Here is a 14,507-nt window from a genome sequence, read left to right on the forward strand (position 1 = left end):
TGCGGGTGGCGGCTGTGGGAGCAACGGGGAGTATCAGTCTACTCAGCGACGAGGCAAGCAGCCCCACATAGCAAGGGTAAGGGCAAGGCCACACCGTGCAGGAAAAGGAGCGGGTTGCAGACGAGGGACCAACAGGAGCAGCGTGTTAGGTCCTGATGTTTCAGGTACAGGGCAGCAACAATTAATAGAGGATAAGGCTGAGACCCACTCAAGCCAGGAGCACGGATCTTGGTTGCGGTACTGGGACCTGCTACAAATCGGGGGGTTGGGCTCAGTATGGAGCGAGGTAAGTGGTACTGGGTCCCCGAGGTGGAGGAGATAGGAGCCAGGAAGGTACAGGGAGCCAGTACACCAGTCCTGACTTCTTTTTTGCAGGACAAGGAGCGTCCTCAGGTTCCAAACTCCGTGATCTTGGTGCAGCTCACATGCACCGAGGTGAAGAGATGGCAGGGTCCAGTGCGGTTTGCCAGATGCATGCGGGGGACCTCATCACAGATGGCAGCAGTAGGCTGAAACAGTGGCAAGGTAAAGGGTGGCCTCCAGCAGCTTTGGCGCATCGGGTAGACGGATGGCGTCAGCAGAAAGGTATAGTGAGGTTATTATGGCCCCCCTGGATGCCATGTGTTGGCCCACACCCCAGGTGAAGTCATTGGTAACTCGGCAGAGTGTGAGTGCAGGTCTGAGCAGAAGGCTAGGTTGAGATGGCGAAGAGCCCATGGAGGCAAGGGATGGTGCGTGGGAGGGGGGCTCCGCTAATGTGTTCTTGTCTAATGTGTTGCACCCAAGTCAGCCTGGTCATGGTATGGACAGGTCAGACTGCAGGGGTTGAGCTGGGTGGGGGGCAGGGAAGCGGATGTGCAAGGGCAGGTATGTAGCAGACTTATGGGTAGAGACGGAGGCTATTATAGAAAAAGGGCAAAGTGTGCAAGGAGTTGCATCAGTTGGTAGTAGGGGTAGCAGTGCAGGAGCAGCGGACATAGTGCAGAGGAATAATAACATTTTGTTAAAAAACATTGGTCACTCAGGTGGATCATATATAAACTATTTACAATTATCATTCGCCAATGAACATAAAAAAGGCACAATAGATGCTATGTACCTCAACACAAGTTCTTCATGAATCTAAAGTGAAGATGAGCTAAACAGAGATCCAGACTCACTTTCTGTGTGATCATATCAATGGTATTTCTCTTCTACTGAGTACTGCCAGGCTTTCTACATATTTGGTGGAGGACTTACACTGACGAGTTTATGTAGAACAAGCATATCCAGGTAAACATTCTGACAGGTAGAAACCTGGAAAAACAGTCGAAGATTGCGGTCTTACCCTGAATTGAATAGATTTATCTTTTGTGCAGTACATATGAAAAGTTTTGCTTTCTACTTGCACAGAGAAAGATACAGGTAACCCGCTTCCAAAGTTTGTGTCTTTATATGGATGCCGTTTGAACTTGCAGCGATCTGTTGAGAGAATTCAAAATGTGTAAAGTTCAATACATCATGCTTTATTTGGTGACAAAATAATAGCATCCCTGTGCACACATTTAACAAATGAGCCAAGTTGTTCAAAACTAAGCTAAACTCAACTTCATAATCTTTTAAAGATTCCTGTAGTGGTTAATGTTGAGGTGGAAGGAGTCTCTCAAGACCCCAGGATACATAAAATTGTAAGGTAATGCATCAGGTTAGCTATATAGGTTATTCAACTTCTGAAGTCAATAGAGATGAACTCCCAAAGACAGAGATGTGTAATGAAAAACTCTTAGTAGTGGAAAAGAATGCAGAGATGTTCTAAAACCTGTATCGTCTGTTGTAGCGGGAATTCATGTGAGCAAGCGGTAGGAAGCTTTTACAATATTTTTGCCATTCTGTTTAACTAAATTATTAAATTATTTGCAGTCCTTCTCCTTGATTTTTTCTTTAGCATTGGTAGTTGCTATCTCCCTTCAGTTAAATCGATTGCAGGAATGTCTACCTCTCCAAAAAGTGAAGTAGAAAGTGGAAATGATGCACGTAGGTTCCTTCTAAGGTTCACTCGCTTATCTTTTTCATTGTCCTATGTGCATTTGAAGTTAAAGTCATTCTAATCACCAAAACAGACTTCAATTGTGCAGTTCCCAGAAGCTTGGAATAAAAATTGCTTACTTTTGCTATTAGCAACAGCCAGGAGCTGGTGGGTGAAAAAGAAATCATGTAAAAGTACCAGGACCATTTTGTAACATGGCAGTCATCCATCTATTTTCTCAAATTGTCAATCTGAAGCGGTTTAGCCAGCTCTCAAATACTTTTAACTTAAGTTTTTGTGATTGTTGTTTTAGATCTGTTTCAGAGGGGAAAAATACCGGATTTCCATCCTTTCCCCATTATCTTTAATGGCCTGGACATAAACATGCTTGCAAGAGGATTTCTGGTGCTTTGCAGCAGTTTTAAGAGCTCCCTAGAGTTTCTCGCTGCTCAAATGGGTGTAATTTCAGATATTTATGTTTCTCACATCTTCATTGCTTGATTTTTGCTTGCAAGAAAGTCACACATAGTCGTTGAATGTCACTCATAATTACACTGAAATTATGAAAATGTCACACATAAGCAATCTGAGACCTTGGCAGCTATGTATAATCTGTGTCACTTGAGTGGATGCCTTCTGGCTAGTGCTAGGTTCTGGGTTAGCAGACAGAGTATAAGTTCACACGAACATCCCAAGCTGTGGTACTTGCCGCAAATGTGCCTTAACTGTCTGCATGCTGAAAAAGAAATCTGTGTAAGCCTTCGGCACTTGCTCCCAAGGAGTTATATCATAGCTAGCCCTATGGCTCTTTCCCAAATGTGTGCCCGAGCGGACAGCACCCAAGGAAGTCAGTGGCTGCCTCAAAGTACTTGACACTGTGTGCCCAAGTGACTGCAACGGAGAGATGCAGGCAGGAAGTGTGCCTTATCAGACACGTCTGCCGCTGCTGCACTAAAACGCTATAAAGCAACTCAGCTGCTTCCTTAGACTTTTGACCAGAAGCCTACTCCATTGCTGCCTAGAATAGAGCCACTGACTAAATTGTATGCATGCCGCTGCCTCCGGGCACAGCTGTGCAGTCTGTGCATGCACAAAAGAAGTGGAGCAGATGGCGATGCATCTATATCTAGAGTGTCTTTTATGAATTGAAGTCTAGGTCACTACCAGGGCTGCAGAGCATACCCAGGAGGAATTCTGCAAGGCACAAGTTGAGTTCCCTATGCTTGCAGGACTACATAAAGAAGCCCAGGAGCAGGTCGGCAAAGGAGTATATAGGTGATATTATGTTGGCTGGCTGGATGGCCTAGTTTACAGTGAGCTGACAAATCCTGAGCTAGGTGCTAGCAAGCAGCTAGTGGTTCCATTACTGCACAGAAGATTACTGTTAACACTGGCCCACAAAGTGCCCTTAGCAGGACACTTTGGCATTAGAAAGACAGAGAATAGCTCTGATCCTTTATTCTACTGGTGACTGGTGCACAGAAACATGGGGAGATTTTGTAGGACCTGTTCTGCTTGCCATCTGAGTGAGAAGTCTGGTGGTAAGACCAAAACACTTTAAGTGCCTCTACGAGTTGTAGGTGTTTGCTTGAGGGGGTGGGAATTTGAGCGGGTAGAAAGTCATTGTTGGTTCAGTCAACCTACCCCCAGCATCAGGCAACACGTATATCTTGTTTGGGGTAGACCATTCCAGCAGGTATCCAAAGGTGTTACAAATGAGGAGCACAACTTCAAATGTGGTAGCTAGAGGTCTCCTACGGGTTGTTTCTAAGCTTGGATTTCCTCTTGACAGTTACTACTGACCACCAATGAGCCACTTTCATCTCTCCTTACGTGAGAGAGATGTGGGAGCCAGCTGGTTTAAGCTTACCACTTCTCCACAGCATTCCATCCACAAACCATTGGGTATGCATGTATTTGCATATTATATTTGTGAACCTAAACAAAAGGCAGCAGAGTACTGTACTTGTTCAAAGACGAGTATTAAGTCAAGGAGTGAGAGGAGAGGTGAGGTAGCTGACTTGTGGACGGTTATTGCATTGTGATGTAGCGTTCTTTAAAGCGGTAAGTCTTCAACTCTTTCCTAATCTGGAGTAGCATTGGGGTGTCCCGATGGATACAAGTATATGGGTTGATAAAGAGATTTTTAGCAAGACCTCCAAGAGCTTGATGGGAACTCTATCAGAGAATCTCGGAGGAAATTGAATATACTCTAGCCATGTCTCTCATTCAGTTACCGGGAAATTACACAGAAGGTAGTAGGGTTCATCCCCTTTGAGCTTCTGTTTGGACAGTCAGTCTTTGTAACTCTCACCTTGATTAGGGAGGGTTGGAAATAACTCCTGAGTCACCTCAGAAGGATGTGGTATTACATGAGTCAAGAGAAGCAAATCCTCAGGCAAGCCAAGAGCTGTTGAAAGAATGGTGTGAACAGAAAGTGATGTTAACTGGGTACCAGGCAAGTCAGGAGGTGTTGACGAAAATGAACATTTGTCTTAGAGCTTTGGAGAAAATGTGGTGTGGGCCATAAAGGATAGTGCAGAAAGTGTCTGATGTAAAACTACCTTGATGGACACAGGTGCCACCTAGAAACCCCAGTGAATGTCCCATTTGAACCTGCTGAAGCCTTACCTCCAGAGCGATTACACAGTGAACATCATGGCAGAGAACGTGTGAGAAAGACAGTGAGCCTCCTCCTGACCTGCTGCACAGTGACAAGAGGGACGGATCTGTGAAAGGGGTACAAGTGGCCCCTTAGTTGACGCCCAAGCAACAGAAAGAATGTGGAGAGGTTTTGGTACTTTTCTCTCAGCTGTTCTCAAAGACTTTGAGGTTTACTCCAGTCTGTTTCTTAGATTGACACAGGACATACTTTTCCTATTGCGTTAGGGACTGCATCCAGGAATGCATCAAGGCAGAAGTTATCCAAGATGTTGGAAATGGGGGTGATTGGGTGTTCTCGCAGTTCTTTGGCCTGTCTAGTAGTGTTGGTGCCCAAGGAACGTTCTACAGGTTCGCACTTTTGTGTGAACTACTGTGGCCTCAGGGAAGTCACCAAGACAGATGCACATTCGATCCCCAGAGCGATGAGCTTGTAGACCAAATGGGTGCTACAAAGCAATTGGGCACCTTTGATCCGACTAGTGGGTGTTGGCAGATTGTTTTACCACCTAGTGCCAAACAGAAGACCACATTTTATATGCCAGACGATTTATTCCAGTTCAAGGTAATACCCTTTGGGTTGCAAAAGACTCCTGCTACTGTCCAGCACCTGGTAAACCATGTTCTATCAGGGCTAGAAGAGCTCTGTGAATTCTGTGTGGTTTTCCTGGATGACATTGTGGTGTTCAGCAGTTTTAGAGGACCACCTGAAGCACCAAGAGCAGTAATTGGTTTGGATACAGAAGGCAAAACTGACCACGAAGGCAACCAAATGCCAGGTGGGGCAGTTCATTGTAATCTATCTTGAGCATCAGGTGGGTAACGATCTGTCCTAGAGTGAAAGGTGTCCACTGCCCTGAGTGAGGTGAACTCACTGGCTACCACAGGAACTTTGTACCTTAATATGGGACCAAAGCCGCCTCTACAATGGCTTTGAAATAGCCCCTGAAAATAGTTTGGACTGAGGAGTCTCAGAAAGCTTTTGTGGAACTGAAAAAAGCACTAAGCAGTGCACTGTACTGAAAAGGCCTTTGACTAATGTCAACCTTTTGTTGTACAAAAATAATACTTCATACAAAGGAGCTGGAGTGGTAGTGGATTCATATGATAAGAGGAAAGAGCATCCAGTGGCCTTTATTATTTGTAATTAATTACACAAATAACAAAAGTAGGCAGCCATTCAAAAGGAGTGTTTTGCCAAAGAGTGGACTTTGATAAGGCTCCGGATGAAGCTGTTTGGTACTAAGTTTGTGGTTCAAACATATCACAAGCCTACTCAAGTGACAGATGTTAATGAAGGATCAGCCTTTTGCCTCTCTTTCTAATCACTGCCAGGTGTGGCTGTGATAGCAGTGTGTACAATGTTGTGTGCATGCTCCAGCCTGGAGATGGCCCTTCCGTGAGAAGCATCACTTCACAAAGGCTGAGTCTGGGAAACAGCCTGAGAAGGACACACGAAAGAAGAAAAACCCAAACCAGTTCTGGAAGTGCAGGTATAGAATACATATCCCTCTCCCCCTGTGGTAACTTTACAAGTGTGGAATCCATTGACCGTCTTGTTCCAATTCAAAGTTCTCTTCAAGCAAGGAGTGGCTACTCTACATAGTACCCAAAGGACAAATCCACAACCACTGAAGGTGCATGCAGGATAACCAGTTTCCCAGAGGTGGAGGACATCACCTGGAAGAGGAGCTGACTACTGACATGCCAGTGCCTGGGTCTGTCTCACTGAGACTCGTGTAAGCATGACCGGTGTGCGCTGTGCTCAGTGCTCATCACCATAACAGTGGATTTCCCTGCCAACCTTCCTGTCTTAGCTGTGGCATCAAAGTGTGCTCGAGCGGTCTGCACCCTCGATTGCTAAATGATAGCACTCGTCAAAAATGCCTGAATTGACGTGGCTGTTGCAGCCATAGCACTTACCCGAAGTGTGCTTGATTGGTCTGCGCCACTGAAAAAGAAATGCATGTAAGCAAGGGGTACTTGCTCAAAGTGTGGCCAAACAGATTGTACCATGGCTAGCCCCTCTGGTACTTGCCCAAATGTGTTCTTGTGCACAATACTGCTGGAATTAAGCTGCTGCCTCAAAACTCTTGCCACTGTGTGCCCGAGGTGCTGACTGGAAGTCTCCCTAATCGGACCCAAGATTTACTGCTGCAATAAAGCACCTTGAAAGAACTCAGCTGCCATTTCCAGACCTGCAACTAGAAGTGGACTGCATCACCACCTCGACTAGAGGATAAAGACACTGATCCAATGACGCGCCCACTCCATGAGGAAGAATGTCCTGTTGCAATCTGCAGGCCTATCTGCTGCTAACGCAGAACGTCCCGAAAAGGGATGCTGACTGAAGACACCTTTACCCCTGCCATTGCCTTATGTCACTGCTGCATGACCCACTTCTGCTCAAAGGTTTAGAGCTGCCGTATGACAGGCCTGCAGCCAGTTCCTATTCTCTGACTGCGGGAGGACATGGACTGTGGAGTAGGAGGCCAAAGTGAGGCCTACCACGTATTATGACTATGGTGGTGAGATAAACATTGAGCGGTTTAATGCTTGCTGGTGACCATAAGACTGAAGGGAAAAGCACTGCTCCTCTGCTGAAACCCAAACCAGGAGTGCGTCACTCTCCAGGGGCTGGCAGAGTCTCTGGCAGGCGACAGGCGAATTTGGATCCTGACAGGAAATCCAAAATTTGCGCATTGTGTGCCATAGAGTTTTTGCGCTGGAAAATCTCCACCTAGCCGTTGGAGGTCACCACCGCACTGCGCCACAGAAGAGGGACAATAATAGTGTTAAGGCGCGTTGGAACACAAAGCGGTCTGCAACTAAACCAATCTTTAATTCACAACCAAACAGGCATAGCAAATATAACACACCAAAGAATGAGAGCAGGAAAAAATGTACTCTTCTGTGGCTGTGAGCAGAGAAGAAAGAGGAAGACCTGGACACCGAAGAGGGGCTATATGCTAGATTCTGGACTCTGATTGGACAAGCGCTTGTCTGTTTGTTTTTTCCAATTTCCCTGCATTTCTGGGAAATTAGGGCCAGATGTAGATAATCCATAAATACCGAATTCTTAATACCAAATTTTACCGATTCGGTATTAAGTAATCAGTATTTCTTATGTAGCTAATGAATCGGTAAAAAATACTGATTCGGTAATAAGGAATACCTACCCATTCATTCCTATGAGCTTGGAGGCCCATAGGAAAGAATGTAAAGCCATTCTGTATTAGCGATACGGTATTACCGAATCTGTAATACCGGGAGGTATTTCAAGGGTGCCAGGGTGTCCAAAGGACACCCTGTTGCACCCCTGAAATGTGCTTGTGTGCACATGTGGCGCACATACATGCCCTAAGGGCATGGATGTTTGCCACATGGCACAAAAAAAAATTCAAAAGTGAATTTTTAAAGGAATTCGTCCATTACCACCAACTTGAAGTTGGTGGTAATTAACAAATTCTTAAAGCACATAAGCACTCTTTTATGTGCTTTCTACATTGCATTTACCGATTCGGTAAATACAGATTCGGTAAATACAGATTCGGTAAATACCGATTTGGTATTTACCGAATCATCACCTACATTAGGAATGGCTAAATACCGGTCGGTAACCCTGAAATTTACCGAATTTTGGTGTTACCGACCGGTATTTAGCCACCTACATCGGGCCCTTAGTTTTTTTGATGATTTGTTAAAATGGCTGCTGTTAAGATTAAAGTGGAGAAAGTAAAGCATAATCCGAAGCTTCCGGTCCTGACATAGAATCAATTTTTTCTATCTGGAAAAGGCTTTTTGTTTTTGGCAATGTGGTATTCCATTTGGTAAGAGGCTTTCAATGCATTTGTTTGCTCGGAGTCCACATTTTTTGGAGAGTTATTCTGGTGGTTCATGTCTTCCAGCTTTCTGGCCAAAAAATTCTCTTTTCCTTCGAGTCGAGAGTGCCAACTGTGCACTCTCGACTGAGTGAAGATGTTCTTTCCTTATCAAGGTTGACCCGAAGTTGAGAGACTTAGCTGATTCTGAAGCTGGGGCGGTGGCCCAGGGGGTTTAGCGAGCTTTTAATTATAAAGTTCAGAAAATTTGTAAATACATTCACATCCCTGGATAAGGCCTAGTCATCTATGAAATGGGTTTTCTGCTCCCAGGTTTTCCGTGGAGCTGGTCAAGGTAGGGGCCACTCAACCGGCCAGTCCTTCCTAAACTCCAAGGGGCAAAACACCAGGCAGTTTCAGGATCAAGCCGGCTATAACAATTTCTACCCCACCCACGGAAGACGATCAAGAGGTCATGGCTTCAGAGGAGGCGACAATGCCTCAAACTCCGGTAAGTGTTTCTACCTCTTCCCTCTTGCAAGTGGGTGGTCGCTTGGCCAGTTTTGTGCATGTGTGGGAGACTGTCACAAGCGATGCTTGGGTGGTGCAAACGGTGCAAGGTTTTCGCATAGAGTTCTGCAGCACTCCGCATCAGGAGAGACGGCCCAGGCCTATCCAGCTCTCACGGCAAGTAGCGGAGGTTATCGACTCAGAGGTAGCCTCCCTCCTCAAAAAAGGGGCTATTTGCCCTACGGCGCCGCACCAACAGGGTTTCATAAGCAACACGTTCTTCTTAGACCAAGTGGATGAGGGACAGCGTCCGGTACTGAACCTGTGCGAGTTCAACGAGTGGTTGGTGTACCTTCATTTAAAAATGGAGAGAATCCACTTCTTGAGGGACGTCTAACGCATGGCAGATTGGATGGTCTGTTTGGACTTAAAGGACGCGTACCTTGCTATCTCAACCTTTCCGTCTCACATGAAGTTACTGCAGTTTCTTTGGCGCCAGCAGGCGCACCAGTTCACCACTCTGCTTTTCGGGCTTTCCTCTGCTCCTTGGTGTTTCACGAAGGTGCTCAAACCAGTTGTGGAACACCTTTGGCCGCGAGGAACTCTCCTCATTATTCACCTCGACTACATGCTTCTTTTGGAGCAGGATTCCCAGCAATTACAGCAGCAGGCAGTCAACCTGCTGAAGGGTATTGATTTTGTCATCAACATCAAAAAGTCTTTGCTAGTACCAGTTCAAAAGGCCACTTTCTTGGTGTTCGTGATAGACTCTACCGAGGCTACTCTCAGCCTTCCTTCACGGAAGATGTCCAACATCCAGCACGAGCTCCGCAGGACGCTGGTCATCAGAGGGTGCCCCTCAGACAGATTGCCTAGTTGGTGGGTCTGTTGTCAGACTCCAAACAGGTAATTTGTCCGGGCCATTGCATTATTGGGCCTTGCAGAGATTGAAAGCGGTGCATCTACGGAGAGGCTTTCCTTACTTTTACTCAGGGACCCTGACCGATGAAGCGCGGGAGGAGATTCGCTGGTGGCTAACCCATATGAAGGTGTGGAATGGCCAGGCGATTTTTGGCTCCACTTCAGACCTGGTTATTGAGCAGACACTACACATCAATTGTTTGGAGCTTTTGGCGGGGTTCTTCACAGTCTGTTGCTGGACCAGAGACAGTATTCATTCATGTGTCCTTTTCAAGATGGACAAAATCTCTTCGGTCAGGTACATAAATCACCTGGATGGCACTCAGTCGAAGGTACTCTCAGAACTGGCGACAAAGTTTTGGCAGTTCAGCCTCGACCACCAGATTTCAGTGACAATGGTTGAGTATCTTCCCAGGCAGGAGAATCAGGTGACGGACTGGCACTTGCGCCAATTTCGAGGTTTCAGTCTTTGTAAGTTGCATCCACAGATTTTTGCCATGCTGCAGAGCCTTTGGGTTCCATTCCCCGTGGATCTTTCTGCCTCCAGACGGGATCATAAGATTCCCTTGTTCTTCAGTTGGAGGCCAGACCCTTTGGCAGCGGCCACAGATGCCTTCCTGCAGGATTGGGCACAGGAGTAAGCCTACGCGTTCCTACCATTTGCAATGATCACAAGAGCATCTGCCCAGATCAGGCGGCAACATGCGGAGGTGGTTCTCATCACCCCGATTTGGAGGTCGCAAGCTTGGTTTACGGTTCTACTGGAACTTTCTTCGGATTTTGCAATCTGTCTCCCCCAGTTTCCAGAGTTTCTTCGCCACCTGTATCAGGTTCTACATCAAATTATGCTGGACGGGTCCCTACACCCAATGCCGTGGAGGATTACAGGAATAGATGGTCAATTCGAGGCCTTTCGATGTACGCTGGAGACCTCTTGTCCAAGGCTTGGTCCGACAGCACGGTCAAGAGATACCGCTCAGCCTGGAGACAGTGGTGTCGTTGTTGTGTGCGATGGAGTTGTGATCCAGTTGGCGCGGACATAGTGCAGATCTTGAATTTTCTAGCAGACCTGGCCCAGCAAGGTTTGTCTATTGCTCTGTCAATACCTTTCGTTCCGCCATTTTGGCAGGAAATGTTCCAGTGGAAGGGTCCCCGGTTGGAGAACATCAGTTTGTGTGTCGGCTCCTGAGGAGGATCAGATTATCTGTTCCTGTCCTGGCAACCAAATGAATTCTTGTAGAGGAAAGAATTGTCAGCTAAACTGGCAATGCTCCTTTGTCTGATCTCATGTAGATGGGTTTCAGATGTTAGAGCCCTGAATATCACAAGTAGAGTTTTTTGCCCTTCCAGGGTTTCTTTCACGGTCTGTCGGAGAGCTAAATATCACACCAGAGTGATCAAGCACCCCACATTTCCGGACTCGGAAGACACAATGAATGCGGTCGATTGGTCCTCAGACTCAACCTTCAAAAAGGTTCTATTTCAAGCCTATTATTGATATGGCCCATTTAGTGGTAAGTAATCTTTAGAGTAGCATAATCCGAAGCCTCTGGTCCTGCACATAGAATGAAAAATTTCCAAACGTAACGGAAAGTTTAAATTCTATTAAGGACTTGGAGGTGAGAATTATACCACCCACGGAGGGGCTCTGGAGTGCCCGTCCCATAGTTAGTAAATAAAGTGTTTCTTGGAATATTGGCATGTATGATAATTCCATGTCAGTGGTACATGGACATGTATCTTGGTTTAAAGAACAGTTTGGTAGGGTGGTTCAAGGGCATGCTCTTCTCTGTGTTGAATGGCGATTGTCTGAAATGCATTCAATCATCGCTGGTTCACTTCTGGTACTGATCCCTCTCATTTGGTTCCAGGAGGAGATTCTGAAAAGCAGGATGCGCAAGAAGAGACAAATGGTGTGACTCGCGTGATGAAAGAGGAAGGCCTGGACATTGAAGAGGGGCTATATGCTGGATCCTGGACTCTAATTAAACAATGGCCCGTCATAGACTGTGCTTGTCAGTTGTTTGTTTTCTCCAATTTCTCTGTAATTCTGGGAAATGTGGTTTTTGATGATGTGTTAAAATGGCTGCTGGGAAGATTAAAGTGGAGAAAGTAAAGCACAAGCCCACCTCTGAATCCTTAATAGAATTGAAACTTTCTGTTACGTTAGCTAGGAATGTTTTTATTCTCCCAGCAATTCTCAACGTAGCCTGAACAATGCTTGGTGAAAAAGCGACAGAGAAGTTGAAAATGGTACCCCTCTCAGACACAAACGTTTGCCGCTGCATCTCTAATATGTCAGTAGATATACACAGGCAGCTCACAGCACACTAGAAATCAAGTTTGATTGCTTTGCAATTGGATGAGGCTACTGACTTATCAAAGAAAGTCAATGTCATTGCTAATGTCCAATACTGCCACAAAATTGTAATAGTGGAAGATTTTTTACTCTACAAACCAATCAAGAGGCAGGCAACATCATCTGCCCTGTTTGATATTCTCAACACATTCTGTGCTACAATGGCTGAAAATGGGAGAACTGTATTGGGATCTCCAAAGATGGCTTTCCTTCCATGTGTGGTGCTAAGGCAGGCTTAAAAGCCAAAGTGTTAAAAGTGGCTCCACATATTCTATGTACCCACTGTATGATACACAGGAAAGCCCTTGCAGTCTAAAACAAGGATGGAGAACATGGGAATATGCTGAATTCTGCTGTGAAAATTGTTAATTTGATAAAAGGCTCAAACCACTAGAACGCATCTGTTTGCAATTTTATGTGCGAAAACTGGTACATGACACGATGGGTTGCTTTTCCTCACAGAAGTCCAGTGGTTATCCAGAAGGAAGGTGCTAAATTACATTTTTGATAGAGAAATGAAGTATGACAATTCCTTCTGGATTTGTACCCATAAAAAGCGGAACAGCTGTGTAATCCCCAGTGGCTTATGCTTTTAGCGTACCTTGCAGACATCTGTGATAAATGAATTTCCATGGATCTATCTTTGCAAGGAGCTGAAATGTATAATGTACAAATGTTATGTATAAAAAAATATGTGTCTTCAAGAAGAAGCTAGAGTTGTAAAGAAGGCTAATTCAAAGTGGCCTACTAGAGGCATTCCTATGTTTAGCAGAAGATCTTGAGGACAAAGGGTATGACCTTGAAAGTGCTGCGGGGGTCACAAAACATTGCTTGACTTTGCTCAGGGATAGTTTAGAAAAGTACTTTCCTGAGGACAAAACTCATGTCAATGACTGGGGATTTCAACCTTTTCTAGTGGATGCGGGTACTCATCCTCCAGCGTACCCTCAGGAACACCTAATTGAGCTCCAGAGTGACGCACATTGCAGATGCAATCCAGCAAAATCTAATTGGGCCAATTTTGGCTGAAAATGTCTGAAGAACATTCAGATTCGTCAACAATTGCAGTCAAGACCCTTCTGCCTTTTAGCTCATCATAGTTATCTGAGATTGGGTTCTCTGCATTGGCAGTATTAAAGATGAAGTACAGTTGAAGACTTCTGGAGCACAACCGGAGGATGGCAGTGGCAAGAATACATCACAGATTGACCATCTCTATGGAGAAACACAGGCACACCCATCACATTAGCTCAGAAAGGTGTCATCATCCAAATAAGTTTTGTCAAATTATGTTTTGTTTGTGAAGTACCATTGTTCATTTTTGGGAAATTATTTTCAGAGACTTTTAGTTTGAACTGAATAGTAAGCCTCTGACAACTAACCTGAGTCACCCACAAACCTTTTGTTAGCTAAACACTGTTTAGTATTATTTACCCACCATAAAAATTATTTGCCCATGGAATTGGGGCGGTGATGGCTGTTGATGGTTCGGAGTACCAACTTCTAGACTTTTTTGTTAGGAGTGGGTTCTTCCTCTTTAAGAATGTTAACAGGGGCATCCTGGCATTAAAAATGTCTGAAGACCTCTGCCCTAGAACATGGTATAAAAGTGTACCCAGGGCCTGTAATTTAAATGTCCAATTTAGGTGGACTTCAGCACCCGCTGTGCTATCCATTACAGTGACAGTGTAAACATGACTGCAGACCTAACCTCTGTAGCCCAGCCTTTTGACAGGCCTAAACCTTCCTTTTAAAAATTTGTAAGTCACCCCTTACTAGGTCTCATTGCCCATGTAGCAAGGTGCATGGTATTTAAAAGTAGGACATGTAAAAGGTTAATGTTACACATGCCCTTACAATGAAAAGGTACCATAAGCTGTTTTCACTTTGGCAACTGGGATGCAATATTAAATGATTATACTGTATCTTGGGAAAGGACCTTGCAGGAAATAAAATTCAACAACTATTTGTAATAGTTACTAAAATGCAATTCAATGCTGAAGCTGGATTTTTATTAAATATTAAGGGAAAGTAACTTTTAGAAAGTTACATTTAACCTGCTAGAAGTTCCTGGATAATACTCTGCATTTGCTCTCTCACATCAACAAACCAGTATTTAACATTTGTATAGGTGTGAATGGGTGTAAAATTCCTCCCTGGGGCAAACAAAAGGCTGACCTGAATGGGCAGGGATGACCCATTTGAACCTAACAGTATATGCAGGATGGGT

At 45.1% G+C, this 14,507-nt stretch overlaps 1 protein-coding gene across 1 annotated transcript in view; it reads right to left on the reverse strand.

The window, feature by feature from the left end:
* Nucleotides 1-14,507, reverse strand: part of LOC146861398 (interleukin-18-like) — a 159,282-nt gene that overhangs the window by 17,409 nt on the left and 127,366 nt on the right. The window contains exon 5 of the mRNA XM_085646236.1: nucleotides 1,328-1,461. Within this exon, the coding sequence (XP_085502362.1) occupies nucleotides 1,328-1,461 (134 nt within the window). The remainder of the gene's footprint in view (nucleotides 1-1,327; nucleotides 1,462-14,507) is intronic.

The sequence above is a fragment of the Triturus cristatus genome, chromosome 3_1, assembly GCF_964204655.1.
Source record: "Triturus cristatus chromosome 3_1, aTriCri1.1, whole genome shotgun sequence".
NCBI classification, from domain to species: domain Eukaryota; kingdom Metazoa; phylum Chordata; class Amphibia; order Caudata; family Salamandridae; genus Triturus; species Triturus cristatus.